This window comes from Megalops cyprinoides, chromosome 23 (assembly GCF_013368585.1).
Source record: "Megalops cyprinoides isolate fMegCyp1 chromosome 23, fMegCyp1.pri, whole genome shotgun sequence".
Lineage (NCBI taxonomy): Eukaryota > Metazoa > Chordata > Actinopteri > Elopiformes > Megalopidae > Megalops > Megalops cyprinoides.
The window spans coordinates 21,001,477-21,014,668 of NC_050605.1; the positions used below are offsets into that span (position 1 = coordinate 21,001,477).

Below are 13,192 nucleotides of genomic sequence, written 5' to 3' on the forward strand. Positions count from 1 at the left end.
ACACAGAATGCTCTTGCAATGTTGCTGTGATGTAACAAAGTGACCTTAACTCAGTGATAGAAGCTGTCATGCTATGCGCTTAAGTCCGCTGAGCACCCCTGCTGCGAGTTACACTTTTGCACCCAAACAAGGTAGAATATAGCCAGAACGGTCATTAAATGGAATTTATGCAGGTATCACAAATCTCCAAACTCTTTCTCCCACTTCACCCTTAACGTTTTTTTTTTTTTTTTTTTAAATCCTGAAACCCACACATCTGCGTGAGGACCTTGCTGGGTGTGTGCTAGGGACGTGTGTGTCGTCAGACGGAGAGCGTGAGTGACAGGTACCTGCTTCCCCTCGCAGTGCCTTCTCCACGGCCACGCCCCGCTCCTCCAGCTGTCTCTGTTTCTCCTCCACCTGCTCCAGCTGCCTCTGAATAATCTGAGGAGATAGAAAAGCGCGCTCACGTCCGAATCAGACCTGCGTGCAGGTAAACCGCTCTGATCCCAGCATGACGCGCAGGTAAACCGCTCTGATCCCAGCATGGGATGCAGGTAAAGGGCTCTGATCTCAGCATGACGCCCTGTTTCCACCCTGTTTTTACTCCACAGTCTTCAAAACAGATAAAATCTTCATCCCCACCCAGCCTCACCCTCCGGGTTGGTAAGAAAACGGAGAAGAAAAGAGAAGAGAGTCTCCTGTAGATCACACATCTGGCTTTCTGCAAGGCTCCCTCTCCCACTGGTCACTTATCTGGGCTTTGCACAAAAAAACCCTTTCTAACTGATAATTTCCTGTGGTTTCCAAGCAACACCTGTCCTTCCAATTTCTAATTCACCTTGTCTCTTTCCCATTAAATCATTTACAATCCCCTTCCAATGTGTCATCAACCTGGCCTTTGCGTAAGGAGACATTTACCTGGGTTCTTAAGAGCAACACTCTTTCCAACTGGCTATTAACCTGCGCTCTTCAGAGCAATGTCCATCTGATTGACTACTTACTAGAGCTCTTCAAAGCAACACTCTTTCCAACTGGCTATTAACCTGTGCTCCTCAGAGCAATGCTCTCTCTGATTGGCTATTCACCAGAGCTCTTCAAAGGCATGCTCTCTCTGATTGGCTATTCACCAGAGCTCTTCAAAGCAATGCTCTCTCCGACTGGCTACTTACCTGGGCTCTGTGCAGTCTCTTGAGCTCCTCCTGCTTGGCCTGTCGCCGGGCGGCTCTCTGCACTCTCCGTGTCAGCTTGGCGTTCAGCTCTTCCTCCGTGTACGCTTTCTGAAACAGCGTTTCAGAGACACTTAGACTAGAGGCCTCTTTCACCCGCACCAACACTCCCACAATCTCTGTGGGGCAGGAGGACTCCTGAGAGCTCGGAACCACGGACCCCTTCTTTTTTTTTCTTTTGGCCTTTTTCTATTGGGCGAGAGAAGGACAGAAGGGCTCAAAGTGAGCACTCTGACTGTACCTGCACTAACCTGGAGATGCCCATTGGGAGAATAAGGGGGGGGGGGGCACCTACATAGCCAATGGACATCAGGTGGAACCCACATGTGAGTGGTTCCCTATTACCTTAAAGGGCTAGGCTAATGCTAAATCAGACAGAGCTACGCCTTTAAAAAAATACATTATCAAGGGAAAATAATAGGAAGGTCCTGTCCCTTTAACAAACACATCAAATTAATGATGTGAGAAATCAGACAACACCTAGAAGTGTACTACTGGGTTTCTACTGACAAAGTGGCACTAGAAAATGACTGGGCCAAAATAACGTGTATGCAGGGGCATTGTAAAAAGATACAGTATAAGTTCATCTAAAGAAGTTCTGTACGGGTACACAACACTCATTTCTTTACTGACAGTTCCTACGTCCATCAGAACAGACAGAGACGGTAGGTGACTGAGATGAAGAGGTGACTTCTGGGTAATCTAATGCACATAACACACCAGCACAGTCTGACCTACACAAATGCACAGTACATTTTGCAGGTACACAAAACAGGTACACACACGTATAAGTCACCTTACATGTTCTTGTATTTCTAACCAAAGAGCACATGAGTGTTTACGCCTCATAGATCAGCAAATACTGCGCATCAAATTGCCTATTGCAGTGTGAGAGCAGGAATGTTCTCAGCGACAGCACTGTACCGCAGGGTGAGCACATGAAAGTGAAGGCCTGTGTCCTGTCAAAAATAAATAAAATAAATCGAAATAGCACATTTCGATTATTATCAATCGCCAAATTAAAATGTGTTATACTCCTGGCAGAAATTATGTCCAGTATGACAATGTGTGGCAATGCTCATCAGCTGCAGTAATGCTAATGTTACGTTAGCTATGCTATACTCAGGACACTGCAGTCTATCTGTGATGGTCCGAGTTGCTTAACTTGTTCCTTGTCGTCTATAATGTGTACAGTGAAAATATGCACTGGGTTCCTGTTCTCACACCACAATCCCCTTGACCCCATTAAAAGCACGAAAAATGTTAAAATAGAGGCAGGTGTACAGAGATACGCTGTAGGAAAGAATGGGGAGCGGGAAGCTTCTGTGTGGATCCTTCCACAGGCCTGCTAAAGGAACAGCGACACCGCAAGGTTTGCGAGAACGCAAGAGAGAGGAGACAGGCAGCCGCGTCAGAGTGGAGCGGGAAATGACCGCACTGCAGCGCTCGTCGAGGGAGACCTCCTGCACACAGGTGGCGCTGTGGCGTCTTTGGCATGCGTTCGGGAGAGGTTAGTAATACAATACGACGGTGAACGCGTCGACTGGACGAACAGAGGTGGTTAGGAGCATTGTGCGGAGAGGCTTGGCCAATGGGAATTCACACACTACCTTCACAGCGTACGCTCTCTTGAACGCCAAGGCGTGCGGGACATAAAGGGACTTGGGGAAGACAAAAACAAAAACAGGGAAAACAAAACACAAAAGACAGATGGAGTGATTAAATGATGCAGCTTTAAACCAACACAAAACCAACGTGTCCTGCCGTCAAATCACAATGAAACAGACAAAGTTAAATCCATCCACAAACACACAGATCAGGTCATTACTGTATGTGGGTGTAGATTTACTCAGCATATCCAAGTAGAAAAAAACAATAAGATTAATAACTGTGTCACTTATCCAATCTCTTACACAAGACTTAATAAGTTAAGCAGCCAAGAAGAACTGGAATACAGCAGTATACAGTACATATCCTTGATGTATATAATGCAGACCTCTATATGACAGCCTAGTTATAGAACACTTACACCTGGCCACATGGTTTTAAATGAAACCGTATGAACAGGAGAATGCAGTCAAGGAAGAGACTGGGTTGACAGCTTCTCCACCTACATGATTTTCTCACTTTGAGTCAAACCTGTTGGCTACAAGTATACATCTATTCGGGACACTAAAATCAATATTCCACACGCATCTGGAACTCTATTTTTAAAGGAGAACTTCATGTTTTATGAACCACATGGACTGCGGAGAGTTCTGCGGGCCCACACCGGCTCCTTCAGTCAATGGACGGCATCCCACCAATCAGATCAGAGGCAACAGAGACACACAGAAGTATCAAAAAAAAAAGCTATTTGTTACACAAGTGGCTCTTTGTCCACTTCAACATTCATATCAGGGCCAAGAATCGTGTAAAAAAAAAAAAAAAAAAAAAAACATTTTGTGAGGGCATCAATGTGCAGTTAGCGCCTAATAATGATTTCATTATTTAGAAACTGAGCACCAAGCAGGACAACTGCAGAGAAACCAAAACGAAACGAGGACAGTGTACTGGGAAGGAAAATGGGGGCGTGCTCAAAGGGGTCCCTGCTCTCTTCCAGCCTCCTTTCGGCTTTTCCCCGGGTTTCTAAACGATGAGTTCGGCCCTTGTACAATCCGCACATTGATACTCACACAAGAGGTTTTTCAGCTGGCCCTTGCTGCCTAATGTGATTATGTGATGAGTTATCCATCAGAACAAGCAGCTTCTGTCAGCAGGCTTTAGTATTTCTCCACTCCTCTGTTCACAAGTCTTACAGGATACCATTCAGAAGGCATCACAGTGCATGGATGTACTTCATATATATTATAAAATTATATTAAAATTATTATATTATAAAAAATATTATCATTCAACCTGAATTCTCCTTTAAGGGCTTCACACTGTGTTTCGTACCATACCACTATACCATTGGACTACAGGAGATGTAAACGCCGAGCACTTCACAAACAATTAAACCTAGGCTGAATACCACACCAAACACAGCACAACAATCTCAACGATCCGCTACTTCCTTCTGCTACCAACTGTCACAACAGACACAAAATCATGTTACACATCTACCAGGAACTGAGGCGCAGAGCTGGGCAGACATATTAGCATGCCTTATGCTAAGACTTAATGACATACCGGTAGAAAATGCTTTGAATGACACCTTTAAATACCAAAAATCTGGTGTGTTAGGGCAGGATGTCCTCCTCAAATTCTACTATTTTGTTATTTTTATGGCGTCCTTTGAGTGACAATGTTGTGCATTCAACATTTACAGGACAAATTACTTCAACGGGGCAGGGAATTTACCAAGAGGCAAGCCAAATTCCCACCCAGCCGTGTCTGGAGAGCTAAGATGAAGAATTCATGCCTTTGGCTCTGAGCTCCGTAGAGAGTGAAACATTAATGATCCACTCCCCCAACTACAGAACAGCGAGGGAGGGGGGAAAAAGCTTTTGTATTTCTGCCTGGAACATAATGAATGCAAAGGAAATTGGAACAGAAGGATTCCACTTCTGTAGGCCATGTTTTCAACGCTGCATATTTTCCCAATCCTTAATGAGGTTTGCATTCTGAGCAAAACTACAGTAATTTAAGTCTCCCCAAAGAAGCGGCTTCACGCCACTCGTTACGCAGGTACGGCGTTTCTAGTTCCACCCGCAGAAATCAAACATTAAAAGAATCCAATTTTCACTTCGCAGCCTGCCAGTTCTGAGACCACTTCCGACAAATTCAATGACCGGTTTTCATGCCTTACACGGGTATTCAAAGCACTTAAAGAGGGCCTTGAAGAAATAACATAGCAACCTAAGAGCAATTATGAATTTCTGGTGTTGCATACCACTGATAAATGGGGAGAATAGCTCTGCTTGTACAAGCACATAAATTGCAGGACTGTTTAAGCCCTTTTCATCACACGCGTAAACTGTGAGATACCAGCAGAGGACACCACGCAACCTCTTCTTGGCCTTAATAAATCCCGTTAACACAGCGGCTAGTTTCCAGTGTGAAATTCAAAAGCCTTCATCTCCCTGCAGCCCTGCTGCAGTACCTCCTCCTCCTCCTCCTCCTTTATGGTGTCCTTTTGAACGTCTGACACTAGGCCAAAGACGTCACGCTGAAGCTAAAAACGCAAAATCATTAGGAAGTTTACAATTGTTTCTCACATGAGCAATAACTTCACCTCACGCCTCCACCACACACAGGCACGCACTCACGCACACATGCATGCACGCACGCGGACATGCGCACCAAGCTGCCGTAACTGCATGATATTAATGAAATCCAGTCTGAAACACGAATGCAGTTTTCCATGACGCGATGCTAATCACACACACAGGGAAAGAAACGGCTGTTAAACCTGCAGTGAGAAGCAGACTTAGATCTTCTGAATACGCATAAATGTCCCTCAGACCACACGATTCACCCCGTTCAAAGCGTTGTCATCCCTACAGAAGCTAAGAGACTCACATCTGCCTTGGACTTCTGGGAAGACCTCTCCAGCACATCGTCGCAGGACAGGTCCGAGTCCTCCGAGAAGCTCAGGTTCCTTCGCAAGAGGAGATCTGCACCAGGAAACAGGCATCTGCCATGTTACATTGGGCAACTTCTACATTATCCATTTATGCAGCTGGAAATTTAGATAAGCACCTTGCAGAAATGTACAACAGTACTGCCACACCTGGCAACAGAACCTACAATCTTTGGCTTACAGCTTCAGCTAATTAAACGCATAGCTAACACTGCCTACATGTTTCTACAACTTCAGAGCAACATTAAAACAAGAGCAATCAGGTATATTCAGAAATACAGAGAGCCCAACCCTCACATCAGCCCGAGCTGATGCAACCCCTCTCCCTATGTCTGAAGCACCAGAAGCATTGAGGAGCTGGGGGCCTCCTGCCCTAAATGACACCTGAAATTAGGTTCTTCCCTCACCTGACGACCTCCCGAGGGGCGAGGCTCTCCTCTTCCCCGAGTCCACGGTCGTGGCACTGGATGGGGTGCTGGACAGGGACTTGTCGTCCTTCTTCTTCTTGTCTTTCTTGTACCCTGAGAAGACGGTCTTCCAGAGGGACTTGTGCTTGGGCGGGGACTCCTCTGGGCCCTGCTTGTCGGAGACCCGGCCCTCACTCTTGGCCTTCTTCTCCTTCTTGTTCTTGCGGGGCGAGAAGAGGGAGCTGCGTTTCTTGCTCTTGCCGCCTGTGGAGCTCTCCGAGGATGCCCCCGAGCCCTCCAGGCTCCGGGTGGCCTGGGCGGTGAAGAACCTTTCCGGCAGCGCCTCTGCTTGCTTCCGGGACTCCAGGGCCTTCACCGCCGAGGTCTTCGGGGAGGTGGACGCCTGTGGGGGCTTCGCTTTCCCAGAAATCTCCGGTGAAACGTTGGAGGCCGCTTTAGCCACGCCTTCTTTGGACACCTCCAGCTCCTTCATCTTGGTGAGGTGCTTGGCCATGGCATCCTTGAGGGCCTGGCTCTTCACCGACTTCTCCCTGGCCCTCATCCGTTCCTCGGCCACCTCTTTAGCCTCTGGCGAGAACTCGGAGATGCCCCTGGGCTTCTTGGAGACCAGGGTGACGGTGATGCTGGGCTTGCCGTTCTCCATGGCCAGGGCCAGGTGGAGCGGGGGCTTGTCCCGCGGGGCCTTGCTGGTGGGTGGGGTGAAGAACCTCTCCTGCATGCTAGACTCGGGGGTCCTGTCATCGTAGGTGTCCTCCACGTCGTCGGCGAAGGGGATCTCGTCCACGCTCTCGATGAAGGACTTGCGCGCCTCCTCACGCCGCGGCTTGCTCACCTCCCGCCTCATGACGACGGTGGCGGCGACCTGCACCGTCCTGGGCGCCGGGACGGGCGCGGCTGCGGGTTTGGGCTTGGGCTTGGGTTCCGGGGAGAGCATCAAAGTTGTGACAGGTATCTTGTCTGGCTCGGCCGGGAGCTCGGGCACGCTTTCCCAGCCAACCTGGGGCTTCTTCTGCCTCAGGGAGGCTGGCTCCTCGTCGGGCGGCGGGGGGGGTGGGCTGGAGGGCGGGGTCAGCATGGTGGAGTCAGAGGTGTTGTAGCTCTCGCTGGCCGCCGTCTGGCTGGTGGCCAGGCTGCCGTTGAGGCCCAAGCCGGAGCTGCTGCTGAGGTCCCTCCTGTCCGAACCGCTGCTCTTGGGCTCCTTATCGATGGGGCAGATGACCTGCCCCTCCACGGTGATGTTCAGCCTCCGGATGACGGCGCGGCCGGCGAAAGCGGGTTTGACCTCCTCCTCCGGGGTGTAGGACCTCGGGGAGGAGGAGGAGTCTGGGGTGCGGGCCGTCAGGCTCTTTTCGGGGCCTCTGCTCCTCTCCAGAGGGGAGAGCCCCAGGCTCTTCCTGATCTCCGCGCTCTTCATCCAGAACTCCTCGATGATGTCGGCCCTCTTGGCCGGTGTCTCCGCCGCAGGCTCCAGGGGGTCCTGCGGCTCGGGCGGGGCCTTCTCCGTGGGGGGCTTGGCCAGCGGCGTGGAGGTGACCGCGGGAACAGGCTGAGTCCGGACAGGGGAGTCGGAGGAGAGGGGCGTGGAGGGCTCGTTGCAGGGCAGGGGCTGGGTGCAGATGGGCGAGAGGGGGTTGGTGGTGGGGGCGCAGGTGCAAGGCTGGGATTGGATGGGCGATTTTGGCAGGACGCTCTCCGGCATAGGGACAGGCTGTGATCGGATGGGAGACACGGTGGGGGCGAGGACGGGGGACAGGGGGCTCTTTGAATCCGGGCTTAGAGAGGTCTTCTGCAGCTTGACTTCGTCTGGCACAAACGGCTCTGGGAAGAAGCGCACGCCAGGGGATTTCAGCAAGAAAGGAGTCTGAGACTTAGGAGAGGCCTGCCGGGCAAACACAGGGGCGTCACTCTACGTCCTGTTCACACAGTCCATGCGTGAGGTCACACTGTGACTCGGACCAATCAGCACTCACCTCGGCCTCAGGCTCCCTGACGTCTTTGACCGGCAAAATCACTTCATCTCCAACCGACTGCACTGGAGCGATGGGAGATTGTACTGAAAAGAAAAATTTAAACCTTCATCAGAGGTGCTAAACACATCTGACACCTGACACCATGGGGCTTTGTATCATAAATCACTGTTTAGAGAAATTACACATCCTCTTTGACCACTTGAAACATTGTTTAAACCCAGCTGAAGTTCAAACTACACGGCTCCACAAGCAGTAGGTAATTAGTGTAATCTGCTCCATGGTCCTTCAGTGGCCACAGGGAGAGGGTATGGAGGGGCAGGGCAGTCTTACCCAGACCGGACACCCGTCTCTGGCTCTCAGGCTCTGCCCTGTCCTCTGGCAACGCCTCTCCTTCCTCCAACCGCTGCAGACCAGCCTCTGCCTCGGCATCCGAGGGGATGTCCTCTGTGAAAGACCACAGCATCGTTATAAGCTTCTGCCTGTGAAAGGCCACATCATCACTACAAGCTACTGCCTCTTTGATTAGCCCATTCGATTCCACAGCCTCTGTGCAAGTCAAACATCATTACACTTCACTGCCTACTTAAAGATACAAACTGCCGTTTCACACTAGTGCCTTTCCCCAATACACGTTATGCATAAATAACAACCAGAATACATGCTCTGAATAAATATGAAAACGAAACCAAAAATAAGCTGCTGTGACACTGTAACCCCTGCCTGCCACTACCCACCTTCATCCAGCTCAGTGCCCGGCTCTATGTCAGGGCCTGCTGCTTCTGCTTCCGGGTCATCGTCCTCCTCACAGAGCTCTGGGGTCAGAAGGGAGAGGGGGCGGAGTCAACGAGGCCCACAGAACTCACAGCCTATCACAAGGCACCTGCGCCAACAGCCCTGCCAATAGCCTGTGTATAGACCTCTACTGATTTCTGTCAACATTCCTGCCAACAGCCTGTGTATAGACCTCTACCACTTTCTATCACATCCCTGCCAATAAACTGTTTACTCAGATTGTTACAGAAACCTCCCTGCAGCTCTCTAGAAAGGGGATAAAGGAATTAGCCAAGGGACAGAAAACAATGGTTAACAGGGTTCCACAAAATATGAGTGATGAAGAGAAAGCCTCTGGGAACTTAATTATAAATCATGGTGTATACATTACTGTAATAATACTCAGAAATGATGTTAAAGAAAGGATGGCCTAGGGAACACAAAGGAAAGGAACCTCTGAATTTCAGATCTAGCCTAATATTCTAATACATAGATCATTCTAATACATGTTGTATGCTACACTGAATTCTACAAAAAAAGGCAGTACATACTTTTAGCGTTGGCAATCAGTCACAATCAGTGAACAACAAACATCTTACACGTACAAAGTAGAACAACCTCTATGGTACACACAGCAGACTGACAAATGGTGAATGACATTAGTGGTTAGACACATGCATGTATCCATTGTGGCTGTAGCAAATGGATGTGGCTTGGATTCAGCCGTCTGCGAGCCAACAGGAGCTTTCCGGGCTCAACCGCAACAGCGAATGAATCCAAGGCATAAAAAAAAGAAGCATGAGTTTTTCCATTCCCAGGTGCGTTTATGAAAATGGAAAAGACAGAACCTTTGGGGCGTCACTCCGGGGTTTCCCCCGACACCTCTGAGTCATGCAGTGGCAGGCTTGACATCACCGGTCAGTAATGCCAAGGCAGACTGATCGCTCATTCCAAGACGATTCACGGCAGCGAGAGAAAGTTCTGCCTCCTGATGTAGAGTATGCTATGCTATGTCATGCGCAGGTGTTATTGTCACTTTGGATTTTTAACTATGTAAGATGGGTACATTTAGCTTTTTAGGCCCTGTAGCTGCTCCTACAAGCTATAATATAGTTGCTGCTTATTGGGTACTGAAATGTACTTTCTTAAGCTTTATGGTTCACAGCTGGGCAAGTCGCATAAGAGGAGGCAGCACACCGGGCACTCACTCATGGGACAGCAGCATCACTACAGTTATTCACATGCTGACAAATCTAGAATGTACTTCGCATATGAATTCACTCCTTCCCCCGCTGCAAAAGACAATGTTTTGTTCCGCAGCTCACCTTATAACTTCAAAATAATGCATCTTAGAAGAGCCTGTTCTAGTCTGTCTGATCTTTTTTTTTTAAATACAAATAGCATTTTTTAACTGCGCACTCCAGTTATTGAATTATTTAGACATGTAGAGTTCTGTTTGTATTAGATATAGACACTTTGGCAGTACAAATATTGGTTGTGACACGCCTGTAAAGCAAACTGAACTGAACTGGAGTTGTACATCTTCATGCTGTATATGCTCTTCGCTGTTGAGATGGGCAGGCATCGCTGTTCTCTGACGTCAGCAGCCTGTCCTTCACCCTTGGCTAACTCCGGACTTGCCAGCCTGCTGGCAATAAGCTTCCACCTGCAAAGCTAGCCAGCGAGTATGGAGAGGTGTGCTGTGAAGCACAGTCTGGTCGGTGTAACAGCAGGAGGAGGGGTAACGGATATCAACACAGTGGAAACGGAATCTAACACCCTGCCAGTAACAAAGGACAAACGTGAAAATAAAACAAGGAATTTTTAGTATTGGCAACTTTATATAGAAGATTTCAGTCTGCTTTCTGACTGTATGGAGTTTGTGTTGTACTGTGCATAAACGTGTCTGAATAGAGCCTTGTGTGTATATATTATATCTAAATGCGGATTACTGAATATTTTGAGCGTCGGTCCTTGGTGGGTTTGTACCAGGTGAGGGCAGTGTAGAGGGGTGTTATTAAGCGGTGGACGTTTCTCTCTTGGTCTGACCGACCGCAGAACAGCCACAAATCTCTGCTGTGTGATTCGGGCGCCGTGGTAACACAGCACGCATGCAAGGTGCTGCCATGCCAACGAAGGGCCGTGCGAAAGAGAGGGAGAGAGAGGGAGAGGAAGGAGAGAGAAGGGGGGGGGGTTTAGAGAGAGGGACAGAAAGACAGAGAGATAGGGAGAGGGAGAGAGAGAGAGTGAGAGTGAGAGAGAGAGTTGGAGCAGAGTCACACGGGCGCTACCTCCGGACACCGACTCCAGCCAGGCTCTCACGGCCTCGTGACGGGCAGAAGAGCGGGCGGGGGCTACACTCAGAACGAGCAGGACACACAAACAGAACAAAACAATGGCAGAGATGCTCTGGGGGATGAACAGACACATGGCACATGGCACAAAGTAAACGACCGTAACTTCAAACAAATAAAGCAAACAAAAGAAAGAGAACAGGATGAACTCAGGAGGTGAAAACTGGAAGGACCCTGAAACAAAGAGCCGTCTGTTTTTCACACCAGCTCTGGGCTCCGTGGTGCGAGGTTTCCTTCCTGGACACATTACACACACACACACACACACACACACACACACACAAACGCAAAGGACATGAGACGGTTACAATCCGTGGCAAAAACAAAGCAGGACAACCAAAAACCGAAACGACGGGACTCAACAGAAAGGAGGCCGGTTAGTGTGGGACGTTTGTGAGGAACGTGGGGGTACCCATCCTTCTGGGACACACAGCGAGGCGAGACACTGCCCTCCCCCTCAGCCAGGCTCGCCTCACCCGGGTGGGTTACCTGTGCGGGAGGGCTGGGAGGCGGAGGTCGCCTCCTTGTCCCCCTCAGACTGGATGTGTGTCCAGTGCACGTCCGCCTGGATGGCCAGGGGGTCCTCGGCCTGCAGGGCGTTCTCCATGTACAGCTTCCTGGCTGGATGGAGGGGTGGGCGATTTTCCGTGTGTGTGTGTGTGTGTGTGTGTGTTGGGTGACGGAGGGAGGCGGCATTTTTTCGTTTTTGTGTGGTTGTTGTAAGAAGGGAAGGAGAGAGAAAAGCAGAAAAGCCGCCCGGGTGGAGTTCCACATACCCCCAGCAGAGGGAGACAGAGAGGAGAAAGGAGACAGGGAGAGAAAGCAGAGCAGGTTAAAGCACGAGACCTCAGAGATGAAACAGCACCAAGCTCTTCCTCAGGAGGGCAGGAGGCTGCATGCGTTAGTGCTGTGAAGCGACTGCTCCCTACAGTATCTTTATCTCACCAACAAACCCTTACAACACCCAAAAATATGTATCTGCTACTGGTATTTTAGACGATTTTACTTGATAAAGTTAATAGTATTACCGAAGGACAAACCTCCTTGGATCTATTGTATAATATTATATAATTATTATATAATATTAGATTTAGGAGGAGGAAGCAAACAGCTTATTCCATAAACAGGGTTAATGGATTAGTACTGACTCCACACAAAACGGTTATGAGCCTCATGTTACTAGGCCAAAGACCAAATCCCAAAAACAGTGAAAGACGCTTATCACACTTTCACAAGCAGCAAAATATTTTTAAAGAGACAATTCCCTATGTCGCAGGCACTTTCTGTTCAGCTCAGCAAAACATTGTCTCTCTCTGTCTGTATTTAAAGAAGTTTGCAGCAAAACGTTCAGCCAGAGGGAAAATACAGAGCAGCCTTCAAAAGCTCCACACAAGCTCACAGCACTCTGAAATCGGAAGCTTTTAATGAAATGAAATTAAATTAAAAAGGTGTTTAGTCGTAAAAAGGTTTCCTCGCTGTCAGTTATATGATAGTGGAAAAAAGGCAACCGCAACAGGCAGGGCTACCTTCGACTGTACCCGCATCCTCTTCATCTCTGAAGTTCTCAAGCCAAAGGCCTGACTGGAGCTCCCTCTCCCAGGGGCAGTACTCCCCCTCTGCCAGCAGGGGGAGACATGGCCCCAATAATAACCCAGATGCAGAGAGAGGGAGGGAAAGAGACAGGGACAGCAGACACATGGAGGAAGAGAGGAGAACAGTGAGTGGAGAGAGGGAAGAGGGTGTGAGAACCATGGTGTTACAGCACAGGTGACTCGTGTAAGCTCCGCCTCCAACGTCAGAAGACCGCAGGGAGACAGGAAGCTCACACTGAGAGGAGGACACAGCCGATTCACTGGGGGGGGGGGGGGCACAACATTGCTTAAATGGACCCCTTCCA

General features: G+C 49.3%; 1 protein-coding gene across 6 annotated transcripts in view; it reads right to left on the reverse strand.

The window, feature by feature from the left end:
- LOC118770248 (protein-methionine sulfoxide oxidase mical3a-like) overlaps positions 1–13,192 on the reverse strand; it is a 53,438-nt gene that overhangs the window by 11,917 nt on the left and 28,329 nt on the right. For 3 of the 6 annotated variants that reach the window (XM_036517801.1, XM_036517800.1, XM_036517799.1), the window contains exons 22-30: positions 11,233–11,295; positions 8,905–8,982; positions 8,501–8,614; positions 8,171–8,253; positions 6,180–8,079; positions 5,712–5,806; positions 2,819–2,869; positions 1,152–1,259; positions 330–423 (exon numbers count right to left, since the gene is read on the reverse strand). In XM_036517801.1, coding sequence (XP_036373694.1) covers positions 330–423; positions 1,152–1,259; positions 2,819–2,869; positions 5,712–5,806; positions 6,180–8,079; positions 8,171–8,253; positions 8,501–8,614; positions 8,905–8,982; positions 11,233–11,295 — 2,586 coding nt within the window. Of the gene's footprint in view, positions 1–329; positions 424–1,151; positions 1,260–2,818; positions 2,870–5,711; positions 5,807–6,179; positions 8,080–8,170; positions 8,254–8,500; positions 8,615–8,904; positions 8,983–11,223; positions 11,917–12,821; positions 12,912–13,192 lie in introns of those variants that run through there. The other 3 variants (XM_036517804.1, XM_036517802.1, XM_036517803.1) reach the window with 3 other exon arrangements.